General features: G+C 40.9%; 1 protein-coding gene across 2 annotated transcripts; it reads left to right on the top strand.

Moving 5' to 3' along the window:
* The first annotated feature begins 65 nt into the window (after positions 1–65).
* LOC147306735 (zinc finger MYM-type protein 4-like) lies at positions 66–27,436 on the top strand. Of its 2 annotated transcripts, none has more exons than XM_086275053.1 (29): positions 66–338; positions 5,557–6,181; positions 8,431–8,483; positions 8,556–8,705; positions 9,209–9,272; positions 9,558–9,754; positions 9,885–10,009; positions 10,746–10,980; positions 11,089–11,304; positions 11,595–11,745; positions 11,923–12,038; positions 12,136–12,489; positions 12,574–12,724; positions 13,076–13,251; positions 13,349–13,520; positions 13,709–13,828; positions 14,148–14,191; positions 14,981–15,113; positions 20,635–20,747; positions 20,837–20,948; positions 21,035–21,286; positions 21,653–21,729; positions 22,159–22,291; positions 22,373–22,524; positions 22,621–22,735; positions 22,923–23,180; positions 23,275–23,386; positions 23,468–23,536; positions 23,861–27,436. In XM_086275053.1, exons 1-29 carry the CDS (start codon positions 300–302, stop codon positions 24,009–24,011), a joined length of 4,665 nt encoding a protein of 1,554 aa, XP_086131179.1. In that variant the 5' UTR covers positions 66–299; the 3' UTR covers positions 24,012–27,436. The 2 variants fall into 2 exon arrangements, with proteins under 2 accessions (XP_086131179.1, XP_086131178.1); XM_086275052.1 differs by having other exon boundaries at positions 20,632–20,747.

Raw genomic sequence — 27,436 nt, 5'->3', positions numbered from 1 at the left:
GATGCTTACAGTTTCAGGAGTAAAAAGAAGGGAACGCTTATCTAGTCATTAAGGTAATCTTAACCCACATCTCTTCTATGAAAGTACTTTTGTTTCTTCTGTAGTAGTCTTTGGATTCACTTTAAAAGTAGCCTAATATACAAGTTTTTTCCCTACGAAGTGAACTCCTCTGCGTCTGTTGTCGGTCCGCTCGTTTCCTCGGTGAACTGCAGCATCCTCTGCATACATACATGACCCATAACCCCGAGAGGAGGTAGGCGGCTGGGTGCGAAGCGCGGCGTCTGCAGCATAATTAAAACATGGCGGACTCGGAGGAATATAGACTTAAACGATTAAAGGTAAGGCATTCACAACCAGGCTGTAGTTATAGCGGCACTCAACTGGACGCTAAACGGATTAGCTGATCCAGCTACACACTGTGTTTAGTTGTTGTGGGCCGGTCGAGATTCGCACATTCAGGCTAGTGTTAGCGGCTAGCTTGCTGCTTTGCTATTCAGTGCTGATGCATGCCGAGAATTTGCGGAGCAGCAAACGAACATGTTGAGAACATTGTGTCCACGAGCCTTTGATGTGCACCTCGGGAGCTTGTTATTAAGCCAGCCGCAGACCAACTTTTGGGTTGCAGCAGTGTCCACGTAGCATCGGCCAGGACTGCTGAGAATAATGAGAAGTGGGGGGTGTATTGAAATTATCTGTGGCTACATTAAAGCCGTTTTTTGCGTGAGGAGTGTAGCCATCACCAACATTATTTTTTGGGGTGTGTCTGAACTCAAAAGTATGAGTGAGTTCAGAATATGGCTGAATTTTAAATGGAGTTTGGTGGGACCCCCCCTTCTTTCATACAACATGAGGCCTGGAGCCTTTAAAAAGGCACTAAAACGTGAAAGCTAACGTTTAACTCATATTAGTCTTAATGATATTTGTATAATTAAAAGATTAGAAGCAGGGAAATATTATTACATTTATATACAGGTACCAGAGTTATAGCATTGGTACTCTTCGGGGATTTTCTGGTACATTTTTTTGATTGCCACATGACAAAAATTGTAGTTCCGCTAATGGCCACTTGAGGCCGCCTTCGAAAGAGCCATGAACTCCATGTTTTTTTGCATCTGTACATAGTTTGCCTCTCAATAAAGAAAGTGCTACAGAGAGTATTTTTCCACCTGGATACTGGAGTTAAGGGTATAGCCACCCAACAGGTTTAGCTAACCAGAGTTATTGAACTGGTCATTAGCAGTTATATGACATAAATGCAGCTTGTTAACTAAAGCTATGTCTAAACTGGAAGAAGTTTGCAGCAGGAATTTGAATGACATTCATGACTGCAGGAGAAATAACCACTGACTATACGTTGTAGGCACAATCCAAAACTGACTTAAATCAACTTCCCGGCGAGCGATTGAAGTGACAACCAGTGAGTGCAAGATACTCCTGTTTGAAGAGTGACCTGGTTGTTACATTTGATGGATGCCTAATCAGTCAAACTCTAGGGGGAGGTCCACAAGCAACCAGGCGTAGGCTTCAAAACTACAAACACAGAGCAAATGGCTTCCAACGTGGATGTAGCCCAAGTTAGCTGACTTAAGTTAGCCCTACAACCTGTAAACTCCACATATACAATTGTGGTCACAAGTTTTCATAGACTCATCATGGGCATATATTTCATGATATTTTGGGGATTTTTAAGTATTTCTTTGAACTGTTCTTTTTCCAGCATGTAATGACTGTACAGCACACATCTTTAATGACTTTAAAAACCAAGAATTGGGTGCACAAGCTTAATGTGTTTTGGATTTTTTTTCTAATCCATTCAGGGTCAAATTTATACATATACTCACTTCCATCTTTTAAGTGAGTGGTGCTGAAGGTTCTATAAATGAAGGTTCTTATCTTGACATGGCCAATGTTTGTTAACTTCTCATTGGTATACGTGATTGACTACAACTGTGTGTCGATTACACCGACTACCAAAATCGTCGACGACTAATATAATAGTCGACACGTCGTTTGAAGCTTTGTAAGATCCAAAAAGACGCAGGAATAAGTAGTAGGATTTAAGAGTGTAATAACGGACTAAAACAGAAGATGGCAGCACTGCATGTACAAGGCAAGGCAAGTTTATTTGTATAGCACAATTCAACAACAAGGTGATTCAAAGTGCTTTACAGAGACATTAGAAACAAAAACAAATAAAAAGCACAAGGATGCCAGCTGCCATTAAACCCCGAAGAAGAAGAAGCAGTGTCCCAGAATTCATAGCGCAGCCCTGCTCAGTTTCCAACAATAGCGGCAGCTGGTTAGTTTTAATATTACTCTTATTATACTTTCTGGGTCACAAAATAAACTTTTAACATATTTTCAGGTGAAAATGTAGCTGTGTAAACCTGAAATATCTGCTCAGTTTATCAAGACACCACATATTTTCAAAAGCCCCCCGACATTTTCGGAGACATCTGTTACCCACCAGCTTGATGGCTCACTAGAGCCGTGAGAACACCGGACTCCCGGCAAATCGTTTTCAAACCAACCGCTGTCTTTTGCTACTCAGGTTAAACATGATATATAAGTCACTTAGATAACTTAAAAATGTTATTGTTTGGCTTTCTCAGTATTTTATTTGCTCCTGAGTAAATCGGTAAATTGGCTCAGATTAAAGTTATAGTTTTTACACAGCTGAATAAACATTAAGCAGACAACTGATTATCAGAAGTGTGAGATGCTCGAGAATATACTCCGGTGCGATGTTCCCTCTAATTTTTCACGTGTCTGAGCGAACACACAAACTCCCTGAGCGGTCCCTTGGACCACTGTGAGCAACAGTAGACGTGTGCACTCTGGTCACGCCAGCATCTAATCTAACCAAGTTACATGGTTTATTAAAATAATCAAATTACAGCATTTACATTTATGTTAGACTACTTTTAAGTGCTTTAACCCACTTACAATGAAAATTTAAAAAGATCTTGTTCATGACCTGTGTAGTATGTTAACACTATTGGAAGTAAAAAGTAAGTAAAAATAACTTTAACTCCAATTTTGAAAACACCACTTTGTTGTTGTTGTTTTTTTGTTTTTTTTTTATAAAGCTTAGACTTGTAGTATGAGTCTGTGGTCTGGGAGAGAGTCCTGTAACTCTGTCTGCAAAATACAGTATATAATGACCATTGTTGGGCAATTAATTATATAGTTACTTCTACATTACATAAACAGTGGATGAAGGAGGAGAACTATCTCCAAAGTCTTCAACTTCATCTCAACTCAACCGCTAGACAGCTCAAACTCCAACAGGACAACAATCCTAAACATATCAAAACTGGTTTTAGAATTGATAAAACTGGCTAATATTAAACTTTGGAATGGCCTTCCCAAAGCCCTGAGCTCAATCCTATTGGAAATTTGTGGACTACACTTAAAAAGCAGGTTTTGTGCCAGCAAATCAGCACATTTAAATTAACTCTACCAATTCTGCTAAGAAGAGAGGTCAGATAAAAAAGCTTGTGGATGACTACCTAAAGCATCTACTAGAACTGCAGCTTGCCAAGAGACGTTTAAACACATTCCAGTGGATGTGTATCTAAGAAAAAAATCAAAAATTCATTCAAAACTGTGCACTCTGTGTTCTTGTTCATTCAAGTCATTAAAGATGTATGCTGTACAATTATTCAACCCTGTCAAAAATAAGAAATCATTAATATCCCCCAAATTACCATGATAGTCACACCCATGATGAGTGGATGTAAACTCCCCTACTGTAGTTAAATGTTTTTTCAAAAAGCTGCTGTTAAGGCTTATTTTTTAGAATATTTAAGACTGCTTTTAAATAATACCTTTAAAGTAAGGTTAAGACATTTCCTCCTCTTTTAGGAACAAAAGAAACATGACCTCAGTTTGGAAAAAGTATTTGAACAAGTTTTGTTTGTGTGGTCCATCATCAGTGTGATCATCTTCACCCGTGGTTGTTCTGCAAGAGCCAGGTGTTTATACCCTGTGCTAATTGGCCTTGTTCATCCATTATAAACTACCATGAAACTGGTCAGCAACTCCCATTTAACAAAAAGAAAATTATGGTAAAAATGAGTGAGGTGTGCGCAGAGAAACGAATAAGCATTGTTTATTTGCACACACTGGGAAACTCTGTTTGTCAGATTAGCAAACAAATCAATGTCCCGTCCTCCACAATTCAATATATTATCAGAAAGTTCAAAAATGATGGCCTCATTATTGAGAACAGAAGACGCTCGGGCAGACCCAGAAAGACCAGGACAAGGTCCATAACTGTGAGTAACATCAAGAAAACCCTCAGAGAGTCAAATCTCTGCTCAGAGAGAAAGAGTGATGAGAAGGTTGCATTTTTAAGAGTGATTAGATAAAACGTCTCTGCCAGTGTAGGGGAGCCATTTCAGTTCCTGTTATTTTATTTACAGAAATGTGCCACAATTCAGCCTGGAGCCCAGCAGAGGGTGTGCTCAACATAATCCTCATTCCAGAATATAATGATTTACTCTTGATTCTAGTTAAAAAGTTGAAATGTAAATTTTTACGAAAAATAGTTTTGATAATATGTAATTGAAATAAAACGGCACGTGTCCTTAAGCTCGTCTTGCAGGGAAGGCTGTTTTGTTTTTTCCCCCACAAACCCATAACACTCGGTTAAAAATGGGACATGCTGCCTTGACGATGTGTGTTTCCATACAATAGGTAGCTCTTTGAGGCATAGTCAAACTACAACAGAAGCTCCTGTGTGTGCGCACAAAGGCCACTGGTTGTGGTGAATGTAAGATACTGCTGTCAAGAAGTTGCTGGCTCAGTGGGTGCTGTAAAGTGTCTTATGGTCTTTACCAACAAAACCAGCGAAGTCTGAAAATCAAGCTTTACATTTCGTCCCAGTTACAAGGTAAAATTATCAGATTTGGGCTACAGCTCCACGGGTCTGATAACTTTTGATTTCATGGCCAGGTTTTCTGAGGGTCCCACTGGGTGCCCATATGCTTTTTGGGTCTTAATTTTGACCTATGTGTCTGTGTTATCATCTTAGGCAGGTTTTCGTTGATTTTTTTGTATTTTTCTTTAAAATGATTGTTATTTGCTTGGATGTTTTATTGTCTATTGTACAGAAATTCATACTTTTTTAAAGTCATAATCAAGAGTTTATTTTCTTACCATGGGAGTCTCTGGGGACTGACTCCCTGCTAGATGTTTTTAGATTAATGAATTATAAAAACATCTTTGTGCTTTATTCAAGATTGGCAGAAATAACAGAAAAATGCATTAACTCGACTAAGACACCAGCAGCCAGTCATGCTACGTGTTTGGTTATCTCTAGAATATGTGTTTTTAGTCAGAAAACTGGTGTATGTTAAACTAAAATGGCACTTGATGCCTTAATTATATCTTTGATTGTGTGTATCAAGTTTCTTAACTAATTATCCAATTTGGGGTTGTATCCAGGATGTATTTTATGTTTCCACTGAACATATTTGGCCCTTATCTGTCAAAAGTTGTGTTGTATATGGATGTGAAATGAGAAATAATAATGATCTCTCTCCTCTGCAGCATGAGGAGCACATGTCCAGGGTGTTTGACGAGGTGATGGGGTTGGGAGACTTCGCCGACTCCTCCAGGGACTCCAATGCATCTTCCAAGAGTGGTGGACAGGATGAGACGAAGGGAGTGGACCAAACCTCAGGACAAGAGGAACAACAACCAATGGAGGAGGAGGAGGAGGAGGAGGAAGAGGAGGAGGATAGCAACAGCAGCAGGAAAGAAGAAAAGATAGACAAAGGGGCGGGCGAGTCATCACCTCCTCGCATTGCCTCGCCCACCTCTGACCCACAGGATTCTTTTAAAATGGGGACCAGCGAAGGGGGAGGTGGACGAGGAGGAAGCGGGGCAGCGGCTTTTGATGATGCGCTGGATGGCCTTCCTTCATTTGGGCAGGAGGAAGATGATGAAGACTGGCACTTTGCCCTGCCCATGGGCACCCTGGAGGATGTAGACGTGGATAAGGCCGGCAGGAAAGGTAGGCAGCAGGAGAACAGCGAAGCTCCGAGCAATACCTTTGGTTCTGAGCCAAAAGTAGGGGAGGCTGAGGAGGAGGAAGAGGAGGAGGAGCAAGAAGAGAGGGCAGGGAGCACCGGTTCTGCCAACACCTTCCACTCGTCACAAGACAACAGCAGAGGTAACGCTGCTTATTTTTGAAGGACACGATAGTTAGTGACTCATCTGTTTGCTTTTTTTTTTTTTTTTTTTAATTTCTACTCCACTGTTTTTATACAGTTAGTCACAGAGCGTACCATTCAGCTCATAAAACAGTCTTTGAGTCGAGGGTGGAGCTTAATAAAAGTAAAAACAACCCTCATGAAGTCACAATGGTGTCAATTTAATTCCGCTTTATCTGTGGAACGCCAGATAACAACAATCGTCGCCTCAAGGCACTTTATAGTGTAAGGTACAATAACAATATGTTATTACTGCATATGCAGGTCAGTTTAGATGTCTTTCATCTGTGAAGCAATTATAAGCAGATGATTAGAAGAACAAGTAAGAAAAGCAAACAAATATTCAGTAATTTAAAATACCATATAAATAGTATGCTTAGTAAAAACGAGAAACCTAAAAAAAAAAACAAGCAAAATAGTAACATTAAAGTGAGGCTGTAGTATTTGCATTACAAATTTAAAAAGGTAGTCCTAAATAAATACTTTTTAGAAGAATATAAATATTAGTCGAAGCAAAGGACATAAATAAAAATACAGTGATTTGTAGGCTCATGTCATGTCACACACATTTCTAATAACAAGGGGAGGGAAAAGCTCACAATCTGGCAGCACTGTCTGATTACGTCACAAAACTTGACAATTAAACAAGAATGAATGGCAGCATTTGAAATTTAATAGATTGACTATTTGAAATCAAAACATTTTACTTGCAGACTGACTGTTTTAACAGCACATGGATGGGGCTTCTCAAGTGTAGAAGCAGCCAACTTTCATAACCTTCACTAACTTCGAGTGATTTGGGGACTTTTGAGGCCGAAAAGTGGTGAAAGCAACAGAGGTTACCTGTTACCAGCACAGAAAAGTCTGTTAAGCCTGCAGGTCTGCAGCTAGCAGGAGTGAAACACCAGCTATTTCTTTAAAGAGGACAGAATGAAGAGAAGCCTTATAAGTGCAGGATGTTCTCCTTGAAGCCTACTTCTTTTAGTCCAAGAGACAAATGATTTGAATCCCGGCGAGCTGCTCTGCAGATGTACCTCAGAAATGTGAAGACAGGAATGAGGTTAGCTCAGACTCACTTTATTTTCTAATTCTACTAAATGATTTAGAATTTGGGAAATATCTGTGCAGTGAGGTAAAGGACTAAAATAAATATGTTTACCATCTGCTTGGATCATCATTTAAGATCCACTGAGCCATTAGAAGTTGTAACCTGCACATGTCCTGAAAGAAAAGTGAAAATGGTTTCAAAAGGTGTCACAGATTTAAAAACAAAAACCCCGTGAAGTACACACAGTGCAAATACGTACATATGAAAAATATGAATACTGAATTCCTTCTTCCAATCAAACCCACTCCGTTGCAACAGATGGCTGCCCCTCCCTGAGCCTGGTTCTGCCAGACTTTTCTTCCTGTTAAAAAGAGTTTGTTTCTTTGTGTTATTGTGTCTTTACCTTACAATATAAAGCGCCCGGGGAGCTGACTCGTTGTGATTTGGTGCCATAATTCAGTTGAATTAAATGTAACCTTATAGAGAGTAAAAAAGTGCTAAAACATTAATTTAACAAGTGCATGTCCATGCTACAATTAGAATAAGTGGCAGTCAGTTCCTGTGTGTGACCAACAACATATCGATTTAATGTAATATCAATATTAATACCACATGAATCAGAATTTGTTATTTTTGTGAAGTTCCAGGGGTTTAATGAAAATCTAAGCATGCATTTTATTGTTCAATTTGTTTTTGTTTTTTTCCCTTTTTGTTTTTGTTTGTTTTTTTGTTTGTTTTTTTTCCTCAGAAAATCTTAGAATTTAGCATCTGTTGGTATCGGGTAATGCACTGACAGAAGCGCTCAGTGGAAGTACTGCCGGTCAACAAGCCATTCTGAAAGAAGAGAAGTTAAACAAGAACCTGTCATGAATCCAGATTTGAAGTTTTTAGCTCAAATCATCAGACAGGTACAGCAGAGTGTCTACAGCCATCTGTGAAACACAGTGGAGGCTCCGTCAGGCTGCTTGTCAGACAGTGGTGTTGGGACTGATTACAAAAGCAGAAAGGGATGTAATACCATCTGGAAAGGATCTTGATTGTCATCTATTTCCTCTGCAGATCATATTTGTTCCAACTTATTTAAAGTGTTTACTAAAAAAATAACGAAAACAATAATACATGTCGTTTTTTGTTTTGCTTTTTTCCCCTATCCATGTTCAGATGCAGGCGTCCTGAACCAAACAGAGGAGACAGAAGACAGTCAGCAGGGAGAGGTGAGGGCTGGAAAACACTCAGTTAACTGCCTTTTCAGCTTGGGTAGTTATGGACGCTTTCTATTATTTCAGACGTCAGAGGCAGCTCCGGTGGAGGACAGCAATCCCCCGATTTCTCCGAGTGTGAATATAAAAGAGGAGCCTATTGATGAAGGCTACGATGCTGCGTTATTGCCTCAGAGCTCCATCAGACAGATCAAAGAGGAGCTCGAACACCAGGAGGTTGGTATAGAGAGAAGTTAAAGATTACCTCACTGTATTTGGATTGAAGCTGCTAACAGACTATGCATTGTTATGAAACAATTTAGACTCATTATTTCGGTCATCAAGTTTAAAAATATCCCACCCAGTCCCCTCAGAATCAGCCGATTGCTTTTGCACAATAACATGTCAAATTTTATTTTCACACCATGTTAATATTTTCACAGTTGCAGGCCTTTGAAGTGCAGTGATGTGGGTTCAAAATTTGTGTGCTTTTAAATTTAAGTCATGTTTTTCAGCATTTTGGAGCATAGGAGCAATATGCCATCCTCTTATATAGTCACAGCACGAAGATCAAATTTTACCTGCCTTCATTAAATATACTGAAGTTATTGTACCAAAAATGGCTGATTCTGAGGGTCTTTTTAAATAAATGATCTTTTGACCTTTTTGATGTGATTTATAGCAGTGTGAAAGACAGACAGAAATGTGCAGTCTGATTTCTTATTGTTTTATTGTTGCAGGAGGAGCTGAGGATCAGCTCTGTCTTCTCCGTAGGTGGAGGCAACACCTTCACCTCTCCTACCAGTGAGTGCATTTGTTTTAACATTAGTGGTGATGTCTTATACACTATGTTGTAGTTTATTTGATTTTAACTGTAATAACAAGAATTCAAATTGTGTTATTATTATTAGTCCTGGTAATAATGCACCATAGAGTTTCAGTGAACCAAAGAAGATCTTGGTGTGAAAATTGGCCTGAAATTGGACCTAATGATAAACCACGGATTAGTGGCAGAAAGGAAAAATCTGCGAATTATCTAAGGGTTAATAAATCTGCCTGATAGCTTTGTTAACCTCTTGTCCACCTCAGTGCCAGCAGCGGTTTCAGCCCCGACTCCGACTGCCATTTTTATCCCTGGTAGAGGAGCTGTCATACAAGCCATGGCTTCCCTCCCCGTCAGACCTCCAATTCCAGTCCCAACTTCAATACCAGCTCTGACACCAATACCGCCGCGCCCACCACAACCCCCAGTTCCTGGTAGCGTTCGCTGCAGCGGTTGCTCTAAGGTATTAATGCAAAAATGCACATTGTTAAAGGAAAACTACAATTTGAAAAGCTTCACGTAACTCTGTATTTAACTTATTAATGCTGTTATTTGCTGAGAATATGTACAATGATGTGACTTTACATTTTCAGGTTCTGCTGAAAGGTCAAACGGCTTTCCAGAGAAAAGGATCGACGCAGCTCTTCTGCTCCACTGTATGTCTGACGGGCCATCTTCCTCTGCCCACTAAAAACCGATGCTGTTTCCAGTGCAACAGGTACACACTTGTTTCCACTGGGCATCGATATGAACTCGCTGCCTTGTGGTGCTATGAAAACCGTATACGGATGGTCACTTGAGAGTCTTAACGAAATGCTACTTTATTTTACATGATCTACTTTTAAATTTTTTAAATATCGCTGAAATGTGAGACCCTTTAGTGCATAGCATAACTTTCTCCCTTTGCCTCTATTTTCACATTGCTTTGGAGCAGCTGGTTTTCCCCTCACTTTTATTTTAAAATTTCAGTTGTTGCGCCGTCCAGTCTCATTGGTCATTGTGGGTCTGCTACTCCAGTTTCATTTGATGTCATTCAGCTATCGGATAAACTTAAAACTCAATCTATGATTTTAGGTGGCAGTGATAGTCCTTGTTCTGATTTGGACAGCAAGCCGGCAAAAAAAGGGCTTCCCGTGCTACCTGTGAATCAAAAGATTTGATTTATTCCATTTAAACCAGCACAGGGATCCACATGTCAGAATTTTGAATCCTCATTTTTCTGCAGCATTATAAGCAGTAGTTTTTGAGGGTTACATATGAATGCTGTTATATTTTATGCAATTTGTTTGTATATTTTGTATGCTTTGTCCAGCTCATGCACTGACCTTCAAAACAGCTTAAACTTTCTGTTAGCAATCCACAATGGCAGGACTACTCAGGCCCTATGACAGTGTACATGCATGGGTGATATTTTGAGTCTGTGTTGTTTTTAGTTCTTGTTTTACTCTTTGCAGGGAGATTGTTCAGCCCAGGGACATGATCACAATCCCAGCAGACGACCGCACCTTCATGCACTTTTGCGGCCAGTTCTGTTTGTCCGTCTTTAGACACAAGAAGAAACAGACTGACAAGGTTCCTGACAAATGGGCTGATAAACAAGTGGAGAGAAAGCCAGAGAAGCCGCCAGAGAAACCGGCAGAGCTCCAGACTGACAGACCCTTCTGTAGTGTCTGTAAAGTCTCCAACAAGGTAAAAGACTTCACGTGTGTAACATAAAGATCCAATTTTAGGTCAGCGTCTCTTCATTTTGGTTGTATTTATTGCTTCTCCACGTTTTGATTGTGATCATCTCTACAGCCAATTGAGCACGAGGTCACCCATCAAGGCCGCCTACACAGACTCTGCAGCGACGCTTGCTTTGTAACCTGGCGCAAGATACGTCAGTTAGCTATGAACTGCTGCGAAGGCTGCGGTCTTTACTGTAACACCAAATCAGGTTCCTGTCAGACGCTCACGATCGAGAAGTCTCAGCTCAACTTCTGTGGTCCCACCTGCATTAGCACCTACAAACAGGTATAAATATCCTTGTATCAGTTGAGATGAGATAAAATAAGATAACCTTTATTAGTCAGTGTGAAGTTTTTTCTACAGGAGTTACAATAATCGATCCAACTTCTTAGTTTTAAAAAAGTGTTTTTCATAACAAAATGTTTTATAGTCAGTCTCTTTGAGCAAAATGGGAGCAGCACAGACTCTCCTCGCAAGCACAGCTGCTTCTGTGTGCATATATGCATGCATCTGTTCTCATTATTCATTATGTCAGAAAAATCATGCTCGGCACCCTCGTATCGTTTCCTCCACAGACCTGTAGAAAGACAACAGAGTGCGCGTACTGTCACAAGACAGTGGTCGTGTCCACAACCATCATGGAACGAGACCAGAAGGGAAAAGTTCAGCTTTACTGTTCTGTGGTCTGCGTGGAACAGAGTCGACCACCTCAGCATAATCTCACTGGTATGACACACGCGTCCACATGTGTCAGGGTCATGTCACAAGCACAGGGTTTACAGCAGTATATTTATTACAAATTAAGATACCATGCAGAATAGAAAATTATTAGTTAGCCTCCTGGCTCCATTGGAGGAAGAATCTCAAGTTTTTGTTTTTAATGACTGTTTTATTTTTTTGCAGGTACTCCATTCCCATGTTCCCTGTGTAAAGTGACCGCCGTTCCTCAGTATCACCTTGCCATGGTGGATGGCACTATACGTAACTTCTGCTCCTACACCTGTGTGACTATCTTTAGGGTAAAGCAACAGTGGCATTAATAAATTTAAAGATGGCACACATTGATGGTCTAAGCCGTCTTGTAATTTTTTTTTCTTTTCCCTTAATGTCTCATAGAAATCTGGCCACATATCCCAGCCAGACCTGACCAATGGAGCCTCTTCTCTCAGGGACCCCTCTGTCAGAGATGCCCCCAAACCGGGGCCTTCTGCCGGAGCCAGCTCAGTCCCTCCCGTCCCTCAGGATTACCCATCCTCAGTTCCCTATCCAGGCAATCATCCCAGTCATACCTCAGTGCCCCCACTAGTGCCTCCCCATCCGGCCATCTCCTCCTCCCCTTCTGTGCCAGGACAAACGCAGGCCGGTCAGCCAATGAAACTGGCAGAGGGCCGGCTAGGTGACACCTCCAAACTGACCTGTCACCAGTGCAGCAAACAGTTCAACACCAAGCCGCTATTATTCAGCCACCAGGTAAGTAAACTCACTCATATCCTTCTGCATGACCAGTGCCGCACCATAAAAAAGGAATATACTAGTTGTTGTTTTTGCCTGCAGGGTCGAATTTCTGTGTTCTGCAGTAAGATGTGCTGTGAGCAGTATAAAACCCAGAAAAATATCCTTGCTGTGTGCGAGTGGTGTAAGCAGGATAAGGTGATCTTTGACACCATCGTCTACAACCAGCAGGACCTGGTCTTCTGCAGTGAAAGTGAGTAATGCTCAAAGATGGCCTTCATCCTGTTCTACACTGTTGATGCTAGTCAAGTTTCGTCGTGTTGGTTACTAAACATAATTCAGCCATGTGCCGCTCTATTGCTGTGATCCTTTGCAAATCCTTCTCATCAGAGGTCATCTCGGTTATTATTTTTGACCCTCAAACTCTAACTCACAATCTACTTGGATTTTTTTTGTAATTTTGAAAGTACAAGATAATTCTTATCTCTTAGGAACTATCTGAATTTTCTCTCTAGCTTTTCTCTCTGTTTTAATTTCCAGATTTGATTGCTTAATTGTGTTTGCAGTAGTGCTGAGGTAATACCCCTCCTGCTGTGTTTTCCAGACTGTAAGCTGCTCTTCAAGCATGACCTGACTTCTCGTAGCAAGGAGCATGTCTGGCGTCCCTGCACCTACTGCTCTGGCATTGCACAGAAGATGCTGCACAGTCACTACGGAGGCAAGCTGGAGGAGTTCTGCAGACCCCACTGCATGTCCCAGTACACTGTACTCTACTACGGGGTGAGAATACGGCTGCCCCACTGCACTATACACCGAACCACACGATGCCTCTTGCAGCGTATTGAATGTGGTCGTGTCTTCCTATGTCTTGGTGCAGATGGGTCGGTGTGACAGTTGCAGGAAGCAGGGCTACATGACGGAGAAGCTGCAGTGTTTGGGTTCGGTGCGTAACTTCTGCAACCTGCCCTGCCTACAGCAGTACTGCCACCTTCACTTTGAGACGAGCCAACACAGCAGCAGTAATGGGACGGCGCCACAGACACCATATGGTAAACGGTGTTCAAAACTGTAAAGCTGCACATGAACACGCGCAGTAATTATTTCAAATCTGCAAAAATTTAGAAAGCTACAGAGCTGCTTCTCAAATGGTGTTTAAATCAAAACAAACCAAGTAAGGGCTGCGTGGTAAACACTGAAGCATCTGGGTGAAGGGATTGCATTCACTCTCTACTTCCAGCTCCAGCTCCAACCCAACCCCACCACTCCTCAAAGATGAATCCAGTCATAGCTGACGTCGTTTCATTGGCCAACGGCTCCGCCACACAGCCCAGCGTGTCAGCAGATACCACTCTGACTGGTTAGTACATGCACACATCCATAAAACCAGTGTCCTAATATTCTAATATTTTTTGTGTATTTAGTGTCTTTAGATTTGGTGTTTAAACATTTGATCCTTTCTAGAGTGAGTATTTGCAATAAGTGAGAAGCTCTCTTATGTAAATGTTTTCTCTGTAATAAACACAGTACAGATATTTAATAAAGATAGCTACCGCTAAAGCAACTGATAATATTTAGTCATTTAGGTTTGTGTTTGTGATGTCAGATCTCATATTATCATATTATTAATTATAACCATATTATTGGGGTTTTGTTGTTTGTCTGTTTGTTTGTTTTAGGAGCTCTACCGACCTCCAATGTAGACGGCAAGAATCTCGACCACGTATGTACTGTTTCTGTGTGTATTTGTTCTCAAAGGGTTGGATGATTTTGCCTGACATTACTATAGAGGGTCAATTGTGTATATTACTGGGTCCATTTTAATTTATTTTCTTTACTCTGTGGCATTCTGTACTCAAGTGTCAACTTCACGAGCACGTTGCAAAGATCGCAATTAACCTCAGCAGACTCTGTATGAAAAATGGCCGTAGCCACGGCGACATCACCTGTCACTTGCATTTTTCATTGACCTCAAAGATCTAAAAGAGAATAAATAAAAACTGCTTTGTTGAAACTACCTGAAGATTTTCTCCAAATGGTGCATCTTAGATACTTCACCCAAGCATGCTGTGTAAAGAGAGTCCACAGATCAAACAATATGTATTCACACTGTACAACTAAGTGTCAGTATGCAATCCGAGTGACTCCAGTATCCATTCCTATTCTTAATGATGCAGTGAGTGAAGAGGGGGGAGAGAGTGGGGAAGACACGCAGAGGGTCATCTGCTCAACCTGTGAGCTAAACTGGTGCCCCAGTATCCATTGTTATTCTTAATAGAGCTGTAGTTCAGAAAGGCTGAAACCTGATCTTTGGACTTGCAGAGAGCAGTTTCACATTAAGGTGGCCTCAAGATTTACATCTCTGATGTCAAACAGCACAGACTGCTAAAAAAATGGCACCCTTTTTGACATTCAAATGATTCCTGTTGGAGAAACTGTCCACTGTAACAAATTTATGATTATGAGTCAGATCCGCCTCGTTTATTGTTACTGTTTGATACTTAATATGCAGGCCAGTACCCAGACCGATGCCATGCGTGTGCCTTCATCCCGTCGGCGTCAGATGAAGAACAAGTCCGTTCTCTGCAGGCCCTTCACCATGGACCAAGAGAGCATGTGCCAGCTGCCTTCCACTGAATCAGGAGGTAATTGCAGGAATCACCTCAACATGTTTTGCCTGTTGATTAGTGAGATTTGGGAGCTGAGCTGCACCACTTTCAGTAACTTCCTGACAGTAAAACTCAGTACAGCACAGCTACAAACACCTGCTGAATACACAGTGCACTAACAAACATGTACCGGTAATGCACCTTTAAAAAAAATTATAATTTCTGGAAGTTTTTAAATGGACATATGTTGATTTTTACACAAACCTACTACATTGTCTTTGTTTATTTTGGGTGTTTTACAAGTCACAGCTTTGCATGTTTGTATCAACAGCAATGATTAGATAATTTAAAAGATGTTTTTCCATATATTTAAATATTTATGAATCCCAGTGTCCTTACTTCTTACTGGAAAACTGTTCCATTAGCATTACCAGTGTTAAATTTATCAGCATTATTCCTCCTGTCAGCCAACAACAGACAGAGAATCAATATTTTATGTATTAAACGTCTGCCTCACATAAAACGAATATTTTATATAAGTCAACATCAGGGTCTCAGCTTAATTTTCTCAACTTTGTAAGATGGAAATGTTAACAAAAAAGAGAAACCAGTATGACTCAATAAAATTGTTTTCCCTAGTGAAACTTAAAAAAGGGAATCAAGATAAATAATATAAAAGTTATTCACAATATTAAAAATAATCATGTTCTTTTAATGCTGTTACTGTGAGTGCACCAAGGTTTTTTCTAATTAGTTTTTACTCTTATGTTTTTGACTTTGTGCTTTCAGTTTTATTTCATTTCTGCAAGTTTTCGATAGTGGATCCGTACAGTGGCTTTGAGGCGTCAAATACACTGCAAGTTAAGAAAACACCAGCAAATGGCACAAAATCACATAAAACACAATGGAAATAGAAAAACCCAATGTGAATTTTTTTTCTATTTTTTTCTGTGTATTGTGTTGTTTTGCAACATTTTTGTTTGCTGGTGTTTTCTTAAGTTCCTGTTCGACCTCTCAGGGCCACTGTAGGTTGGCTGATTTTCTTATAGATTTTATTGTTGTAAATATTTAGTTTGGGTTTAGTTTTTATTGTTTCAGTTTCAGTCCTTCAGTGTATGAGAGGCGGCACGGACATTATAATAAAAACACTAAACTCAAAGTGTTGTAGACGTTGAGACAAGTCTCAACAAACACTTTCCCTGAAGCATCATCAGACAGACTAAAACTATTATAGTTTCCTCTTTGTTTTTAATTTATTTAGATTTATATAAAGTTTAGCTCAGTGGGCTAATATTCTGATAGACTTGCTACCATTTGTGCCATCATTCACTAAGAGTTGACATTTTATGTGTATCAGTCACTGCTCCATCTAAACACCATGCACCTAAAATAAAAATGAATCCTATGCTCAGCAGCAGCGTTCCCGCAGTCCACAGCTGGTGTTTCTTTTTTGATATTTTTTTTGTTCTTCAATCTTTGCTCACAATTAGCTGTTTTTAACAATTGCACCAGTTCTGCTAGATAGCTCCTCGCAGTCTGACCAACCGTCAGCTCAAGCTTCCACGCCACCGCAACCGTGCCCAAAATGTCAGGAAGAAACGCAACTGTGTGATGGCTTGCCAGCGCGTCTAACCGGGCGCCATTTCCTGGGCAAGAGAGAGACTTACTCAGACTGCAAGGTTTGCAGACAGCACAAGAGGAAGAGGGTGGAGGAAGAAGAGGGAGCGGAGAAGAAGCAGAAGAGGGCAGAGGATGAGGAGATGGAGAAAAAAGAAGAAGAAGAGGAGGAGGAGCAGCTTGAAAAGACAGATTGTGAGAGCAGGAGCGAGCTGTCGGGCAGGCAGACGTCGTATTACTGTAAGACGTGTTCAGGAGAGCCCAGCCTCTGCCCCGTGCCCTGTTTCGAGCTCTATCACACCCGACTGATCTACAAAGTGATTCCCGAACTGGAAACTGAAGGTGAGTTTTCCGAGCATACACAAATTCCCTTCTGCTTTATAACATGTAAAGAATAAAGCTTGTGCATTCAGCATGTGTGAATGTTTGTGAGTCTTACAACAACTTACAGCCCTTTTTGTTTGTTTGTTTGTTTTTTTTAAACCTGTTAATGTTGTGCTTGCGTGATTTGTTGAAATGAATTTGCATTTTCTAGCTGACTTCTTGAGAGGGTCGAGTGTGTCACCCGAGTGATCTACTCTCTCCACAGCCTCCTGATCTGCCAACGTGAGACGCTCTCCTCCTCTTCCTCCGCCTCCTCCCCTTTCCCCCCCGAGCTCGGACACAGATTGAAAACTACAGGGTTTAACTGATGTTTCCACACTACTTCATATATATATTGTTTTGTTGTTTATGATTACCTCCAGAGCCTTAAGAACAAAGGCAAAAAAACCTCATTTCAGTACTTTTGTGAATTCATACTTGTAATCTGGCACTACAAAGAAACGATGCACTTAAAGGGGCTTTCTGTGTATTTTTATATGAAGTAAAGACAGCAATATTTATGACCTAATCATATGGCTGAGTATTTTCTTTCCGCTATGAGTATTTAGTTTGTATGGTGGGTATTTGCAAGAGATCCACAAAAGACAAGTCACTGACCTTACTTGTTTAAAGAAAAAGAAAAAGAAAGAAGAATTGTGTCAAATGATTAAAACCTGTTATTAAATTTAATTTCATTTTTTTAATTATTATTCATGATGGCCCCTCATCCATACTACTATTCCTCCATTTCCTGTGATGTGAGAGGTTTTTTTTCTTCTTTATAAGCTGAAAGGTCATTTTTTTAAAAGTCTTCTAGCTTCTCAATAAGCTTCTCATGAAGATGATACCCCATTTGGAGGCATGTGGTTTTATTGTGTAGGATGGTGACTGCATTAAACAGGACCTATTACCCTTTTCTATATATACTGTAACAACTGTGGATGCTCACAATTAAAACAGCCCGTGACTTCAGTTTATTTGCAAGTAAAACATCCGGCTTCAGACTGCTCTTAAGAAACATTAAGTTTCAGGCTTTTTTTTTTTTTTTTTTTTTTTTTTGGTAACTCTCAGCTCTGTACAGACCCCACCCACCTGTTGTTAAGATCACAGGGGAGGGGGAGGGGCTAAAGCGGCTACATTCTGAGGGATGCTAGAGCGAGGGGCTGCAGCCAGGCCAAGTAAAAGATAAATGGGGATTATTTTCAACTGTGAATCATGCAAAGCTACTTTGGTAGAGTCTCGGAGTAAAAATCTACAACCATCTGCTTTAAAGCATTGGCATTAAATACTTGAATTATAAAAACAACAGATCCCCCTTTTACAGGTGAGGAAATCTATTAAAATCCAGCTGGAGTATGTGAGCAGTTGAAGGTTAGTAAATCCCCAACTGAAACCTCAGGTAGGCGTTCATCTTTGAGGGTAAAACTTGCGCTCACTTCAATGTCTGACCGGTCTCGAGTCTGGCAAACCTCATTCATTCGTTTATTTGATGTCAGTCTAACTTTATATCCTGTTACACTTTGTTTGATATGAATGTGTGATTCATGAAAATTACCTCACTACTGATGCAGTCTCGCGAACCAAGTTTGGTTTCAATTCTGACTTGAGTTGAAGTCGAACTGATTCCAGCTGTGTGTAACATTACTGAACTTTATTTAATGACCCATTGTACACTGTTTTATTTTTAATATTTATTCCACTTTGCTGTATGTGCATCTGCATGTTTCATTTCCTCCTCATTTTCTCTGTTTTTTGAAAGTTTTGGTTGAAAGCAAGGACTGCAAATAAATTATATTTGCGAAAAGAAAAAAAAAGCCCAGTTGTGATGGTTTATTTTATTATTTTTTTTATTGACATGTACAAATTTAAGATAACAGACATATTTGACCCTCACCTCGGCCTCTTGCCAACAAATGCTGACAAAATGATCAGGATGGAGCTCAGACTCTTAACATTGTGGCTCAGTTAAGGCAGTTAATAGTTTTAAGAGCCCAAAGTCTTCTGCTGGGATCGACATGTGTTACAGGAGGTGTTTTGTGGCCCAAATGCCACAAAGCATCTGATATTTGACTCAGGTGAAATACCTACACTCCTCTCCACCTAATGAGGTGGCTGCAGGTGACTTACAGGTCTCTTGTTTTCGTCCTTTCGGCACATTTGGGTCCTCTCGGCTGTTTTTCAGGTATAAAACAATCAGCAGTAACAGTGTCTTGATAAAATATGCATCTTAAACATCTAAAAAGTACAGTCTGCATATATGTGAGGATGCCAAAATAATGATAAATGTCAGTGAAGCAAACCATGCTCGCCAGAGGTTTTTTTAATAAGCGGTGGGACTTCACGATGGTCTTATTTTCTTAATAAAAATATAAACATTTGGACATTTTTCTGAAATGAAACCAAAAGAACGATCATTTGAACATTTGAGGTTTATTTCCAAATCAATTTAATCATTGAAGTGATATTAAGAAAGGTTTTAAAGTCTTACATTTATTGTGATTATGTGAAGGTTTATTGCTGTCTGGGATTTTTTTCAGTCTGATGATAAATGCATGTCAGCTGAGTCCTGACATGAGGCAGCTGGCTTTATTTGCCATCCCTGATGGTTCAAAAATGCAGGAGCAGTGATGAGAAATCAAATTTTCCTGATGGAGTGACCTGACACTCCATCAGAAAAGTTAGTCACATCTCAGTGGCGACATCTGCTGGCCACATGTTTGTTCAAAAATCAAAAAACTGCTGTTCCAATAAATCAGAAGACTGTGCAAACAGCAGATCTTTTGGTGTCACATTGGTAGCATTTTACCTTTTACCATAAGACTGTGAAAGGAATCTCTCTTTCCGCTTTTCCCTGTGTCCACATCCCAGATTTTCTCTGTTATTTTTGTAGCCGACTCCATCAGTTGGGTGGTTTTTGCTGTTGGTTTCTGTGGATCACCTATAATCCTAATGATCAGCTGGTAGCAAAGACAGTTTGGTTAGGTCCAGAGCAGCTAGTAATGTTGGCACCAGCAGGATTTCCTTTTATTTCATTCACATGTTTTTATTAATAAATGCCACCTTTTTGTACACATACACCTACTTCTGATCCCTTTCTGGAGTGAATTAATAACAGCTGCTCCTTAGAGTCTGACTGTGACTGTAAGCTCAGTAATCTCAGAGGATTAATTTTTATTAGTTGTGCAATGAGTATCGTATGGGGAAACAGTAAAAATTAATGGTAGCTTTTTTTATCAATTTCATCAGACAGGAGCACAAACAGCTGGTTAAGATGAGGCCCCGACTAAGATTAAAAATGATTATTACAAACCCTGAATCATGGGAAAACTACTCGAGTAGAGTGCAGGAATAAAAACGTGGAGCTGGGAAGTATTAAGGGGTCCACTTTTATTCCTCTTGGCTAACCCCAAACTGTCACTTTTTGGTCTCTTATAAAGTTTGTTTAATTGACCTGTGATGTCACAGTGACCCACCCCTGTGTCTCACCTTTAATTTTCCTCTTCTTCAAATCATTTTCTTCACATAAAAACAAGATTAACTCTTTCTTTATCTCCCTTTCATCCTCCTCTGGCAGCAGGAGAGGAGAACGTGAAGGTGTTAATGGTTCCAGTCCCAGTGCCGGTCTTCATTCCAGTGCCTATGAACATGTATTCCCAGCACACACCTGTTCCACTGCCTATGCCCATGCCTGTAGGTCCTCTTACTTTATATTCACAATCTATAAGGTTTAAATAATCGTTTCAGTAAATCAAACACTTCTTTCCATTTTTTTCTTTAAGGTTCCAGTACCCATGATGGTTCCACCACTGAACAAGGACACGAAAGATGCAGCTGTCCAGTCAGAGGCTTCTTTGGTGGAGGAAGAAAAGCAGAGAGATGAGTCCGGTGCAGGTGAACGTTCTGATCCTGGGTTTAATAGATGTAACACTTCCAGCAGTGTTTTCATGATCCTCTGGGTTTGTATGTGACTGCTCTAGACCAGAACACCTCTGAGAGTGGAGACATGAAGTCTGAAGTGGTCGCTCCCACAATCCCTCATCACGGGGAAACTCTGAGGGAAGAAGAAGACCGAGCTGACCTACCACTTACTCAGACTTCAGAGAAGAATCCAGAGGCAGCTGATCCAGAGCCAGAGACGAGCCAAATGACAACCGACCCTCCTGCCAGCTGTGCTGACGATCAACCACCAACCTCCCCGATGATGGACTTGGAAAATGACTTCCCTTCTAGTGAGATGTGACATCACTGATAGTCAGCTGAAGAAAGCATAACATATACTTGATTCAGATTTGCTTTAGCAGTATATGCTAAGTTCAAGAAGAAATCCAGACAGACAAGATAAAATATAAAAACAGAAATTCTCAGTATGATAGCTCCATAAGTTTGATTTTGGAGGGTTTTTTCTTGTGTTTTTTAAGCTGCTTCTCCTTCCAGACTCAAACCAGGAATCCTGTGCTTGTTAGGTGAACATTAAGCCACTAGATATTGTGGATGATTAATAGATATTAATAAAAGAATAGAATTAATACAGAGGAAAGATGAAAATCATCCACTAACAACAGAAGCAGGATAATTGGAAATGTTTGTTTTTGCAGAGTCGCTGCATCAGAAGTCATGTGCTCCACAGCGAGGAGTGAAGAGACCCAGAGAGGGCTCGTCTGGCCGGAAACGGGTACGACATAATTGATCACGAGTCTCTTTTTTCCCCCTATGATGGACTTTGGAATTTGCCAGCTTATTTTATTACTTGTATATTTTAAAAGACAACAAAAAATCACCTAAGCTATGTTTAATCATTTATCTTTTGAATTATACTGTAAGAGCATAACAAATCTTCCATGCTTCTATTTCCACTATTGCCAGTCAAGGGTGCTTAGGGAATTGTTTTAAATGTGGAGGCACTGGGCAGAGAACCCATCAGGATGGGGGCGGGGTTTATTTCCCCATACCCTGTCTGATTATGTTGCTGAAAACTCCTACTGATCCAAAAACCAGGACTCAAAACAAAGAATGCTTCCCTGTACTTCCATGTTATGTTGTTATGATGTTTAAAATGCACCTAATTTGGCCATAAAAAGCTTTTTTCCCATCAACTATCCAGGGTCGGAGGAGGACTGGTTCTCTGGAGCGTGGCACAACCATGGCACTTTCTGCTACCTCCAAACTGAACCACCTGTATGGGGTTAAAGCCTGGAGAAGCTGGGTCCAGCAACGCAACAAGCAGCCACAAAAATGTGAGTTTTTTTCCTCGTTCTTGATTAATTTTCTGTTTAATCTGCACTGCCTGCGCTTTACCTTCATTCTCCCCGTAACAGCCGAACCAGTTCAAGTGAAAGAAGACGTCCTTGACTGCAACTCCGCTGAGCTGAGCTTCGGTCTGTCTTGCTTCATCAAAGAAGTGCGACGGCCCAACGGAGCACCCTACAGCCCGGACAGCATCTTCTACCTCTGTCTGGGGATACAACAGGTGCCCACAAAAAACTGCACAACTGGTTTCCATCATGTTTCTTTATTTTTCTCCTAAAACAACCCTCTCCGTCCCCCACCCTCTCTGTTTGGACAGCATCTGTTTATGATGGGTCGCATAGAGAACATCTTCACCGACCAGCTGTACAATCAGTTTGCCTCCGAGATCTCTGGGATGCTTCAACTCTGGAAACCAAAACTACTACCTAGTGGTACGATGAATAAAATAGATTTTATTCAATTATTCCTCATCTATTTTCTTTAATGGACATAGCATTGTAGCAAAACTACGAATTAATTCACTCTAGGGTATTATCTTGATACATATTTACAGTATGTTTATCTTGCTTTAAGCACCAACCAGCAAACAAAAAGAGCCAGACATCTCTCTTCCTCCAGGTGGCGTTGTTTCCTCCCGTGTCGAGGAGTCCTACCTGTGGGAGTGTAAGCAGCTGGGCGCCTATTCACCCATAGTGTTGCTCAACACGTTGCTCTTCTTCTGCACCAAATACTTCCACTTCAACACCGTGGAGAAGCACCAGCGCCTGTCTTTTTCCAACTTCACCCGCCACTCTAAACCCTGCAGCCGAGCCGGCAAAGTCTACTACCTCCAATTCCAGAGAAGCAGTGCCAGTGCGCCCAGCTCTGAAGAGACAGGTGGGCGTCGTTGACTGAAATCATGTGAATGACTTTAACTAAAGTATGCACAGAAGTAGAGATCAGCTGGGTTTTTGTGTCCCGTTATGTCCAGAACGACTCAGAAAAAGGCAGACGGAGAACGAGGGGGACCTGGAGATGATGGAGAACGTCACCAACCCTCTGCACTGTCCTGTCCGACTCTATGAGTTCTACCTCTCCAGATGGTGAGACTCACACACAGACAAACTTGCAATCACTGCTGCAGGAATGAAAACTGAGCGCATTACTTTCTTTGTGCACCACAGCCCGGAGTCTGTGAAGAAAAAGACCAACATGTTTTACCTGCAGCCCGAACAGAACGTCCACACACACAGGTCAGAGCGTCGTTATTACCCCGAGCTTAGCTGTGAAACCATTCGTGTAGGCGTTGCTTCTTGAATTGGTTATGGGTGTCTTGTTATTTTTGTTTCTGTATTTTCTACAAAAGTAACACTTCAGCAAGCATTTCAATGCTGTGTGATCAACACAAGCTAACGACACAGAATTTCCTTGTCATTTCCCATAATTTTTTTGAGGTGAAAAAATGTGAAATTTTCTGTCCATAAAATTTCACAAAGATCAGCAAACAGAAAAAACTTTATGTTGACACTGTAAAGTGAAAATAATGTTTTTTATCATTTCCATTTTAACCTCAACAGTCCCCACTGGTACACTTCTCAGCCATTGGATGCTGCCACTCTACAGAGCATGCTCACTCGCATCTTGGCTGTCAGAGAGGTTCAGCAGGAAGAGGAAGCAGTGGTTCTCGCGTCCTCGTCTGCGCCTGCCGAATGTGGCGGCTTACAGTGATGCCAAGCGGCGTCAGGATTAAAATTAAATTAAAACTGTGCTCATCGGTCACATCGGACGGAGGCTGACAGGGAAACGGAGCGAACAGAGACGCGATGAACGGACGCTTCGGGTTTGTTACCTCAGCAGCAGTCACAGAAACGCACAACGAGTTTACAAACATCTGATGTTATTAGGCAGGAATCTCTCACACAGCTTTCAGTGCCCGGGACGTCAGATGTGCTTTTTATTTCAGATACAGACTGGTGAAAGGTGACGCCCATCTGAGTTGTCTTATTAGTGTCACCTTTTTTTGCTTCAACCCTTTTTGTGGAGAATAGTGAACCCGACGCAGAAGGTTGCCTTTCTGGCAACACGTCACATGATCGATAACAGCATTTTGAGCAGATACTGTTGTGTGTTTGTGCACTGCTGCCCCTCAGTTAAAGGGGCTGCTTTTTCCAGATCATTCCCTGGAAGCCCCGTTCTGTCCCTCAGTGACCCTACAACTTAATTTTGAGGAAGATGATGAAGTCACAGAGCGCCGGGTGTGACGACAAGGGCGGATGCTGAGCAAAGCTTGTGCTGGCGTGACTGGTGATTGATGCCACTCGCTTTCAGATTTATCCAGAAGTTTCTGCAACTGTTTCTTCTCGTTATGAGGTATATTTTTACCACATCTGATACAGATCTACAGCAAAAAGATGGTCCCAGTCCACCTGGAAAGTGTTTATCCATTTGTACAGAAACTGGTTGGAGGTGCACATGCTAAATCCCTAAAATAATTATTTACACCTGCTACTAGACAAAAAAAAAACATACTCGCCGTATTCAAAGCAGCTGGTTGTAGTGCCATCTGTCGTTCTTCTTCTTATCCAGGGCCGGGTTGTGGCGGGAACAGCCTAAGCAGAGAAACCCAGACCTCCCTCTCTCCAGCCACTTCCTCCAGCTTAACTGGAGTTGGGGCGTGTTCTGGGTCCATCCCACAGCCTCGTCCCGATAGGACATGCCTGGCGCACCTCACCTAGGAGGTGTTACCTTGACATCCCAAATACTCACAGAAAGGTGATTATTAGGATTAAAATTTAATTTTATGCATTATTTCAGCCCCTAATGTCCCAAAAATGGAAAAATTTCCAGAAGAAATTGTGAAATGTACTAAATGTGCTATACTAAAAATAGCAAAATTTAGAGAAAATAAATGAAATTTAGGCCCATTGCAAACACCGCCACAAGTCTACAGCGGCTGTGTGAACTATTCGCAGTTCACAGTGAATATCTCTGCCTTAAAAAGTCCAACTCGCTCCTGACCTGATGCGTTCATTTTTCAGCTGAAAATTGGCTGTACCTGAACACCGAGCTCTCCTCAACAACTCATTTTGACACAAAAGTTTCGAGGTCTCCCAAAGCTAGTAACGGGACTTCCAGGGAGAGATCCAAGAAAAGCCAAAATTCAAACTTTGAAGGGCAGATGGGCCAAATGTCAGGTGTGGTTTTTTTAATATATTTTATGGACAGACCTTCTACTCACACCTTGTATTTTAATCCGTTAAACTGCATTACATGTCGAGTGTAAATCCCGCATCATACCCATCACTTTGGATGTGGATGACTCTTAATGGTTGAGATCTGATTAAAACTTTAAAGTGAACCTATTCTGCTCCTTTACTAAAATAGCTTTGCATGATTCGTGGTTCAAAGTAAGCAACCCAGTTTCAAAGCAAAACATGTAATAGAGACACTGGACCACCTTGATCATTTCTCGCTTTGCCTCTCCAAAATGTGAAATGGACACACCTGCAGAAGTTGCATTACCAGCAGGGGGAGATAATGTATTTAAATCCACAAAGTCGGTAGTGAGCAAGAAAAGTATGAAGTACATACCAGGATCCTTAATCTTTAGAATCGATTTAGCTCGGGGGCTAATATGTATATACATGTAAATGTGTTAATAATGTCTGTTTAAAAACTTTCTCATGATTATTTTCATGTTGGTTGAAATAAAATATCTCCCTCTGCTGTTACTGCAACTTCTGCATGCGTGTACATTTCATTTTTTGGAGAGGAAAAGCGAGAAATGGTGGACCGTGATATCAGGTTGAAATAAGCCATCTCTTGCTCAAGTAGCTCCTCCCCCTTTAGCCCAGCTATCTTCTCATTGGCAGCTCCTTGTAAAGAGAAAGTGGGCGGAGTTTCTGTTTTCACAGCCAGAAGCTTGTGTCAGAGCTTTCTGCTCTCACTGGGTTCGTAATCTTGCACACACAGACTGGCCATCGTTAAAATAATAACCCGCTACTGTAAAACCCTATAAGAGCACAATAGGTCCCCTTTAATATTGATCAGTGTAATCCTTCTGTTAACAGCAAAAAATGCACAGTGCCTCTCATCTTTTCTTCTTTTTTTAATGAATTATCAGATATGATATAGTTCCCCCATTTCTTTATTTATTCAGATATATGTCCCATGTGGCCTTATTTCACTGCTATGAACTTTCCATTTTCCGTGCTGTAGGAGAATCCGTTGATATTTTCTGTCTCCTTCTTGTAGTGAACGGCTCACTACGAGTATACAATCGGCTAAATTCTCAAACCCCGAGGCTGACTTTCCCTTGTCTCCTTTCTTTCCTCTCCACTTTATCCCCTCTGTCCTTCTTGTTTTTCACTCCCACCAGCTGGTTCCCAACTTAAGGAGTTGGCAGATTTTAGAAGAGCAGCAGACAAATCAAAAGTATAAAAACAATACTCTTACTAACTCCTAAACCAGAGGTTTTCTGTATTTTAAACTCTATGTGTGCTTTTCTTTGTTTGGAGTCATTCCGGTTTTCTGTGAGAGACTTTTGATGAGGAATGAACTCTGTGGTTGTTTTATCTTTGTTGCCACACCCAGGCGTGTCCCCACATGCTGGACGTTATTAGGCCTAAACCCAATTGTTTTGATTGTATTTTGCTTCTTCCTTTCATGAGCAGTTCACAGTTCTGCTGTTTGAGCAGGAACTTAGGGAAAACCTCTGGGATAAACTGGGGTGTGTTGCTCTGTTGACCTAATGAAAATATGAATTTGTTCGTTCTCGTTGTGGACGTCGGGGAGCAGTTGCATTCGTACAGCCTTCGTTGTTACTCATATTGTTTTTGTTAATGGATGGATGTTGCGGTGTAAACTAGCCACTCGCTGACATTTTCCAGCACTTACAGTGTTTACTGATGGTGAATTAACACACACAGAGCATAACTGTCACCATTGCTGGTGTAAATGAAATATTACTGTCTCAATATTACAGCTGCTGTCTGAAACCTCCTTTTTTATTTCTTTTTATTTCTTCATGATTTTTCAGTGAGAAGAGGCCCAAAGATGGTGTGATGTTTTATGTCATGCACAAAATGCTGAACTGCCATTAAGTATTTAAAAAAAATGACAACAAATAAAACAAAATCCATCATATTTCATCA

Source organism: Aulonocara sp. 'chitande type north' Nkhata Bay, linkage group LG19, assembly GCF_057382095.1.
Source record: "Aulonocara sp. 'chitande type north' Nkhata Bay isolate Kocher_YH1m ecotype deep benthic linkage group LG19, A_spYH_male_GT1.1, whole genome shotgun sequence".
Classification (NCBI taxonomy): Eukaryota; Metazoa; Chordata; class Actinopteri; order Cichliformes; family Cichlidae; genus Aulonocara; species Aulonocara sp. 'chitande type north' Nkhata Bay.
The sequence above is the reverse complement of the archived record's forward strand: the minus strand, read 5'-3'. Positions and strand labels throughout refer to the sequence as shown.

Coding starts and splice junctions, on each gene's coding strand:
- LOC147306735 (XM_086275052.1), top strand. CDS start 300: ATGGCGGACTCGGAGGAATATAGACTTAAACGATTAAAG. Junction 6,182..8,430: donor GTCACAAGACAACAGCAGAG/GTAACGCTGCTT, acceptor ATCCATGTTCAG/ATGCAGGCGTCCTGAACCAA. Junction 23,387..23,467: donor GAGTTCTACCTCTCCAGATG/GTGAGACTCACA, acceptor TGTGCACCACAG/CCCGGAGTCTGTGAAGAAAA.